Here is a 9075-nt window from a genome sequence, read left to right on the forward strand (position 1 = left end):
CTGTTAGTGGTGTCAAATCAGATTGTGTTTTGTCTAAAAACTTGAAGTCTTTTCATCCAGTTTCTGGCTTTCCACCTGATATACTGCATGACTTTTTTGAGGGCATTGTGCCCTTTGAGCTTTCATTATGTCTTCAGAAATTGATTTCAGACAAGTATTTCACTCTGGATTGGCTTAATCAGATTATCAAAACATTTCCTTATGAGAATTCAGACAAAACAAACAGACTGCAAACAATTCAAAAAACATATCTTTCAAAGAATACATTTAGAGGCAATGGACATGAAAATTGGGCATTGTTAAGATTTCTTCCATTCTTTATTGGAGTCTTAGTACCTGAGGGAAATAAAACATGGGAAATCCTCATGGATTTAAAAGACATAGTTGAACTTTCTGTTTCTTCAAAGTTCTCAGAAGAAACTTTGTGCTACTTTGAAACCAAAGTTTCAGACCATCGACTTTTGTTCAAGGAAGTCTTCCCCAATGTCAATCTAAAACCAAAACATCACTTTGTTGAACATTACCCCAACCTAATTCGTTCTTTTGGCCCATTAGTTGATTTTTGGACAATAAGGTTTGAAGCGAAGCACAGTTTTTTCAAAAAAGCAGTGCGAGATGTGCATAACTTCAAAAACATTTTAAATACATTAGCCACAAAACATCAACTCATGGTTGCATACCATTTAGATTGCCCAACATTTTTCAAAACAGCGTTGCACATAGAGAAATTACAAACACTTAAAACTGTCTTACTTGACTCGAACACAAGAGCTGCATTTCAAAAAAAGTATGTAGGCAAGACCGAGGTTTCTCTAGCCTCTGCTGTGCATTTGTATGGGACCAAATACACAAAGAACATGATTGTTGCTATTGGATTTTCTTTTGGACTACCAGAATTTGGACGAATCCTAAACTTTGTTGTTGTTGGCAGTGAGCTCTCCTTGATTGTTGAGAGATTAGACACTTGGTATTTTGAACATCTCAGAGCTTATGAAGTTGTTAGGAAGGCCTGTCCAGATGTCATAACTATTCTTCCTCAGGACCTTATTGATTTCTATCCACTAACTCCCTACCGTATTGCAGGAAGACTCATGGTGTCACTTTAAAGGTCCTTACTTCCCTAGGTACTTGATGTATTTGTGACCTCTGATTTGTTATATGAAACTGCTAAAATGTATGAATCAATCTGATATATGTTGATTGATTAATTGAGTTCTCAGCTATCACCAGCTTAATTAGATTGTAATGAAGCAACAGTTCTTATATTATTACTGAAATTTTCCTATACTGTTTTCCTAAAAGGTTAAAAACCACTACAATGTTGTTGCGGGTAATTCTTGCTCCAGACAATATCAGAAAAGTATCCTGCCCTGACAATGTATCGACCCTTGAAGACCTCAAATCTATTCTTTGTGAGAAACTGAACATAGAGAGTGGATTCACTATACAATTTGAAGATCCTGATTTCAATAATGAACTGTGCAATTTAACCGACATTAGTGAACTTCCAGCAGACAAGGTCACCTTAAAGATTTTCTGGAACATTTTAGTCACACCAATAGAAGAAAACACTTTGTCTGATTTCACTGTAGATACTGCTAGTGTTTCAAGTGACTCGTCATTATCACCTCAAACATTTAATAGAGTGGAGCCATGGCCCAAGGAGTTTCCAATTCCTAAGTTTTCTTTGGAGCTTGAACTTCGTCTCCAGAAAGCAAACAAATTATATGAACAGAAGAAGATTCCATTGGATGTCACTCGTGACATTAAAATGGAAATACTTTGTAAAGTTTCAGAGGTAATGTTTTCATACAAAGCCTACCCAAATGAGTCCGAATGTGAGAAAGTTGCTGCAGCTTTGATTGCCAAGCATACTTGTCTCACTGAGGCCACAGGCGCTGGTTGGCTTGGATGGAAAGTAAGTATTCAATACAAAATGAACAACCTTCGCCAAAAACTTCGGTATGCTGGCTGTGCAGAAGTGCAGGTAAATGCTTACAAAAGAGGATTTGGTTCTCCCAGAGGTTGCCTTAAGAAACCTCGTAAATCTGAGGTAAATTTCTTGCCAAATCACCCTTGTAATCAAAAGATGAAGATCTTGAAACAGAGAGGCAGCAGCTTGTGGATGAAGTGAAGAAGAAAAATATGAACCTGGACCTAGTCAACACCAAAATGGACCTCACTTTTTCCCTGAGAAGAAAGGAGATTGTCATGGATGAACCACTGGTCTCTGTAGTCCAACAGAGATGGCCAGGCCTTTTCATAGAGCAACAGGTGAGTTTTTTCTAATCTTATAATTCAATTGTTGAGTAGCGATGCTAGTATCTTGAAAATAAGTACATTATTAATTTCTGAATTTTGTTACAGGTATATGCAGAATTTTATCGCATTACCCAGGTGCAATTGAAAGAAACATTTCTGACATCCTTGGACAAGTATTCGACAGCTCTGATCAAAATGTACAGAGCAAAAGGAGGCAAGACAGCACATGAATTGAAATCACTTTTAGAATTACTAGATGAACAGGTACGTAATAAGGATCAGGAAAGAATTGTTTTATAGTCATAAGCATTAACTTATCTATCTATCTATCTAACATAGCATGTGGCAGTGTTGTAATTAAGGCTGTTAAACTGTTTGCTTATGAAGGTGCATGTGGCAAACCCATAGACTGTTATCAAATGCATGCAAAATTATTTTATAGAACAAGCTAAATTATACTGTATATGTTTATATCTGAGACATTGGCACTACACATATTCCCTCCAATGTCATGGACTACAAATTCATAATGTATTAATTTACAGTTTTCTTTAATGGTGAGATTTACACAAACAATATTTTACCAGAAATAAAAGTACATTCCTGAGCTATTCTGTTTATTATAAATTGAAATTGCCCAGGTTAATAGCATTTTTTTGTTTGTTTGTTTCTGGATGTGTGCATACATTTTGAATAATTTGCAGATGTACAAAATCCTTTCATTATTTGGAATCATTTAACAAAGATGGACTTTTGTATATAGTAATGAGGAAGGAAATATATCAAATATATTTAGTTGTTTTGTTTAAGTTTTCTTACATTGTCGTTTTGTTCAAACATTATTTCTTTGTATATTCTAACTCTATGACTATCATTCTTGTTAACTTTTCAGACAATGGATGTTACCACACACAAGAGGGCAACGGTTCTACAAGGACTACCTCTGTACTTAAGAGAATACAAGAAGTTATCAACAACATGTCATGTGAGTTCGGTTGGAAATGTAGAACTAAATGATTAACAAACAAGAAAGTTAAGTTGGTAGACAACCTTTCACTTGGCTTTGGAAAAGAGTCAACTATGGTTTATTTTTCACACCTTATCTATATCATTGTTCTATATTTTTAGGATACAGACTCCCTTCAAATATATACAAATGAAATGAAGATAGGAATATTGGAGGTTGTGAGGCACCATGAGACCCATCCGGGAGCTGCACCAATGAATGTGGCTGTGGTGATAGAAGGTCAAGTAGTAATTGAAGAGCTTGTTGACTTCACAACTGCATTTGTCATACTTGTTGGTCTTCTGTATGCTCTAAACATTCAGTACCCAAAAGAACTGAAATACACTTTTGAAACAGTGCAGAAGGTGTTTCTAAATATTGGAGACTCATACTCACATAGAGTATTGTCACTCAAAAATATGCTGCATAAATGTTAGACAAATGTGTCTCAAATCTGCAGAATAGGATGTGCTTGTATTTTGATTTTAGATTAAGTTAGATATATCTACTTTTCTTTGTGTGAAATTCTTTCTCTGTTGCAAATTAGTGTTAATGTTATGACAGAATCCCTTTACCCTGTGCAGGTTCTGTTCAAAAAGACATTTTGGAATTATTGATGTAACACTTTTCAATTTAAGATTCCACAACATCAGAGATGGCATGGCTTGTGGTTATTAGTAATATGTTATTAAGACAAAATTTGAATGCACTGAATATAAATACATTTATAGAAGTGATTTTCATATTTCACATTGTAATAATAATGTAATGCGATGTCTAAGAAAATAAAGCTACATTATTTTCAAAAAAGCTGTTTTTTCTTTTTTGTTAAAATAGAATATGTTGCTCAATATAGTCAGAGTTCTTAAGTAACTGATGTGGAAAAATAAAAATCAGTTATTGATCAAATCTGGTGTGCGTGACAAGGGCCACGAGAAGTCTGTCTTGCGACAAGTGCAGCTTCTGTTTTCTGTAACGAACAAGAAGTTACAAGTGCCCAACTGATGACCTTTAAAATTGTGTAACTACTGATCCAAACAAAATTATTGTAAAGATGTAATGTCTTGAAATTCTTGTGCAACTAAAGTCATAAGGTCAAATTTTGCGCTTAGCATTATAAAAGATTTAGGACACCGACACCTGGGCGCAGATGAAGGGCAGGTGTCCTAGGACTGTGCTTCTCTGTCATTCTTACCTTTGCCTGGTGTGTATTAATAAAATATTTTTTACTAACTTTAATTATATCTCTCTGTCTTCAGTCACAAGAAATGACACTAGAGAAAAAGTGTCCACAGTTTTCTGGCGCCCAACGTGGGGCAGGAGACGGCCGGCTGACTCCTCGAGCGGGACGATCTCAGCGATCTGTCTTCTTGAAGCAGACTGCCGCTACAGTGTACACCGGCAGCAGAGTAAGCAGCTCCGATAAAAGTTAGGACTGCCCTGTCCTGAGACGACTCCTGCGTGAGGAGTCCCCGGTCTCCTTCTGGTACAACCACGGTGACTGAGAAGGATTTTCCTGACAGAGCTGACTAACACCCAGGCTGGGGTAAGTAACCCGGAGGTTTCCGTAAAAAGATAAGCTGGGGGCGGGCTTGCTGTAGAGTATAAAAGTGACCAGGAATAGTAAATGGAAAAGAAATACCTTGTTTTAGGTCACTCCTGTTGGGAAAGATAGTATAGAACACTATCCTCTGGGAATTAAAAAGGGGATTTAGGACGGGATCCGGTGCGTGGCACACCCATAAACCCGGACAAATCTATTGGACAGAGGATAGAGCATAGAATAGAAGAATAACAGGTTAAAAAACAAGGGAGTAATAAAAAGTACGTACTAGAAATAAATATTTGCTTTCACCGTGCACTGTGACAGTAACGTAGGAAATAGTGTAGTATACTTCCCCTGGGAATATTAAAGGGAACGTTGGGGCGGGTGAGTGGCACACTCAGCATTCCAATAGTTCATCGGACAGGGGACGAGTAGGACAAGGATAGAAAGATAAATCTGGCACAGGGCTCGGGGGGGAAAAGCAAAGGAAAAAATGGGAATACATAACAGCAAGCCTGCCAACCGCGCCCGGGGTTCAAGTCTTTTATGCTGGAAGGATTGTTTTCGGAGGATCAGCAGACGCCGCACAAAAAGGGTCACCTAGAAAGTTAATAGAGAAAACACAGGATTGGATTTTAAAAGGGCATGTAAAAAATGGAATAAGCAGAGCGGTGGACATTAGAAGGGACAGAAGACGCAAGTGAAATTCAGGAAATTAGAAAAATATTATGTAGAAATGCACAAGGGTGTTGTATGTAGAAGTGTATGAGGATGTTGTAATAGAGGTATGTGTTATGTATGACAGATGGGAGTTGGTTATTAAAGATTGTAATTTAAAGGCAGTACAGAAATGAATTATTGGCTGCAGAAAGTTAGAACTAGAAAAAAAAAAGACCCGTTATATCCCACACTTGTTCCTCCACCACCTCCAGCGCCCACCGCACCAGAATTAAAAGATGATCCCTTGGGGTCTGGTTTCTTTGAAGAATATCATTATGATCCCTCATTACACACTGATCCGGGAATGACAAAAGTAACGTAATGGGTTCGGCAGGTGGGTTTCACGATCCTAGAACCTCCATTTCACAACGCACTAGAAGTCAAACCCTATTCCTTCAGCCCCCTAATCAAAACACCACCTTTCAATCCCCTTAAAGTCCCCAAACCCACAGGCCCCTTATTGGAATGCCCCCTGATTGAGATCCCAGAACCCCCCCGACATGATTCAATGCAACCTGCAGGAGCTAATAACCCCACTACTGTAATGATACATCGTAACTGAGACATTCAAGAGCTGAAGGACGTTGTGTCCGAATTGCCTGATCCCAAAGTCATCGGTGTGTTTAAAAAATTCATAGAACAATTACAGCAGCTGTATGATATGTATAAGCCTAATGCCGCAGAATGGACTCAGGTGCTGTGGAGAAAGCTTGGCACCACATGGGAGACTGTCAATCATGGACAGCATAACGGAAACCCGTGGCAGTGGAACGAGGCGTTGCCTCGGGGCCGGGATGAAGGTCCCTTTATTACGCAATGGGAACATGTTAAAATAATATTAAGGACAAGTATAAGAAAGGCAGAGACTGGTCTCTTATCTCGGCTGCCAAACAGAAAAAAAAGAGACAGTAGATGAATGGGCACACTGAATTTAAGAGTTAATGGCAACACACTCCGGCCTTGAAAATCCAGACAACCGAACTAAAACTGCAGTTCCTCTTTTGTTTCCGGACTTAGAAGCGACATTCAAAACAAGGTATCCTGTATTAGATGAGAGGCTGCCGCGTTTGAGGAAGTAAAACGTCACGCAGCGCATGCTGAACAACAGAGCAAGCAGAAAGAGTCAGACACCCAGACAAAGCTGATTGCAGCACAAATGAACTATTACACTGGTGGGGCCACTCCCGGCAGAAGTCGTGGACGTGGAGGATTTTTCCGGGGACAAGGGTGTGGACGGGGACAAGGTAGCGGATATATGTTACCTAATCCAAGTGGATCATCCACTCAGCTGCCTCCCCTCCAGATCCAAACGCTACACCATATGCTTGTTACGGGTGTGGTGAAATGGGACACTTCTGCCGCAATTGCCCTCACAAGTGCCCACCCCCTCCTCCACCACCTGAACAATTTGATGTTTCATGGACATAGGAATCCGCAGGGATCCCCAGCCCTTCTCTTCAACTACCTTTGCTCACCCATAATTCAGAGACTGATCCATTATTGACTTTGCTGGCTGGTGAATGGCACTGAAACTGTTTTCCTCGTGGACACAGGAGCCCGCGCTCAGCCCTTTCGCTGAAGGAGGTCCCTGCCTCAAGAGATTCTTCGAGTTCAGCTGCATTCCAGTGATTCCACTTTAACACACTGATTTCTTTTAAATCAGCTCTGTCCAGTTAACCTCTTAGGAAGGGATCTCATGACAAAACTTTCTCTCTCCATTTCAATGAAATGTTTCCCCACACACCATCCTTCTTAAAGCCCTTCACTCATTTCCCTCCTGCTTGTTTCCCAATCTCCAAGCCCCTGACACCCTATTGCACTGCCCAATATTTCCCTATAGAAGTAGACACCCCTGGCTAGAATCTTTTCTTTCATCAGGTACCTGCCCAAACCCTTCACATCCCCTGCATTTTCATTTCCCCACAAAAGCTGCTGCATTTGTACATCTTACATATTCACAGAATATTTTTACCTCATATTTCTTTAGCTAAATCAAGCACTGTCCATTGGGTGGAAATCGGATCATGGGTAGAACAATGTCTTAATAGAACAGACTGGGTACATGTTGCTTCAGGTGTTTTGATACCTCAGACCATTTAATAACTAAAGTTGTGCTTCAAACTGATTTTTTAGTACATCGTACATTATGCTGCACTTCCCTTTCTGCGTTGTCATTGCAAACTACTTCCCTTCTTGGCTCTTAGCGCTTCCTGACTCTTTGTGGTCTCAGGGTAAAAATGATTATGGAAGGATAGCCCATTGTGAGCCTCTGGTGATCTACCCTAAATCTTCTTTCCGTCCGCACCGTGCCCAGTATCCTCTGTCTCCTGAAGCAGAGGCTGGCATCTCCGCCGTACATTCCGATCTTGTGAAACGCGGTGCGATTATTCCAATTAAATATTCTCCAGTTAATTCTCCCATTTACCTGAAAAAAGGCTGACGGTTCATGGCGTTTTGTTCAAGACTTACGACAAGTGAATGCTGCAATCTTTCCTAGAGCTCCTATTGTACCTAATCCTTCCACTATTCTTTCTGCAATCCCTCCCTCTGCTCGTTATTTTTCAGTAATTGATTTAGCCAATGCTTTTTTCTCTATCCCCGTACACCCTGACTCGCAATTCTGGTTTGCTTTTACTTTTCGAAGCCGCCGTTGGACATGGACTGTCATGCCTCAGGGATATACTGAAGCCCCTTGTGTGTATGGACAAGCTTGCTCAAAATTTAGAAGGGTTCTGGCCGGACCGAGGTAGTACATTAATACAGTATGTAGATGATATTATGTTATGCAGTGCTACTGAAGAAGATTGTGCAAGACACTAAAAAACTACTGCAGTTTCTGGGGGACAATGGACATAAAGTTTCAAAGGCTAAATTGCAATTAATTCAAACAACTGTACAATATTTAGGTCATGACATCACAAATGGAATAAGAGCTCTCTCTAGCGATCGCATTAACACCATTCAAAATCTTCCCAGACCTGTCACAAAACAACAGGTTATGTCTGTATTGGGCATTCTGGGTTACTGCCGGCAATGGATTTTGAATTTCACTGAAAGAGCACAGCCGTTACAAAATTTAGCAAACACCCCTGGCCTTCCTCTTTCTGGTCAGGTGCAATGGTCCGAGCAGGCTGAGAAGGCTCTCTGTGACTTAAAAAATGCACTTTCGGTGGCACCAGCCTTGGGCCTTCGGACTTTTCTCGTCCCTTTACTCTGTTCGTGGACGAAAAGGGGGGATATATGAATGCAGTTTTAACACAATTACATGGGGATAAACAAAGGCCAATAGCTTATTTTTCGAAAAAATTGGATCCTGTGGCCGCAGCACTTCCGCCTTGCCTTAGGGCTGTGGCTGCCACAACAGAAGCTGTGCTAGCCAGTACAGATATAGTGCTCATGAGCCCCCTAACAGTAAAGGTGCCTCACGCTGTACATTCCATTTTAGTACAGGCTAAGACCTCCCATCTCACTACTGCTAGGGCAATACACTAATTGCCATACAGAAATAACAAAGGTTGTAAAGCCTCGAGTAGATCTACAA

The 9075-nt window shown here is 40.1% G+C and overlaps 1 protein-coding gene across 1 annotated transcript; it reads left to right on the forward strand.

The window, feature by feature from the left end:
* The first annotated feature begins 1801 nt into the window (after window positions 1-1801).
* On the forward strand, window positions 1802-3731 carry LOC120532047. Its single transcript, XM_039757959.1, has 5 exons — window positions 1802-1901; window positions 2090-2274; window positions 2368-2526; window positions 3155-3247; window positions 3391-3731. Exons 1-5 carry the CDS (start codon window positions 1802-1804, stop codon window positions 3703-3705), a joined length of 852 nt encoding a protein of 283 aa, XP_039613893.1. The 3' UTR covers window positions 3706-3731.
* Window positions 3732-9075: the final 5344 nt, after the last annotated feature.

Source organism: Polypterus senegalus, chromosome 7 (assembly GCF_016835505.1).
Source record: "Polypterus senegalus isolate Bchr_013 chromosome 7, ASM1683550v1, whole genome shotgun sequence".
Classification (NCBI taxonomy): Eukaryota; Metazoa; Chordata; class Cladistia; order Polypteriformes; family Polypteridae; genus Polypterus; species Polypterus senegalus.

Coding starts and splice junctions, on each gene's coding strand:
- LOC120532047 (XM_039757959.1), top strand. CDS start 1,802: ATGTTTTCATACAAAGCCTACCCAAATGAGTCCGAATGTGAGAAAGTT. Junction 2,275..2,367: donor GCCTTTTCATAGAGCAACAG/GTGAGTTTTTTC, acceptor ATTTTGTTACAG/GTATATGCAGAATTTTATCG. Junction 3,248..3,390: donor AGTTATCAACAACATGTCAT/GTGAGTTCGGTT, acceptor CTATATTTTTAG/GATACAGACTCCCTTCAAAT.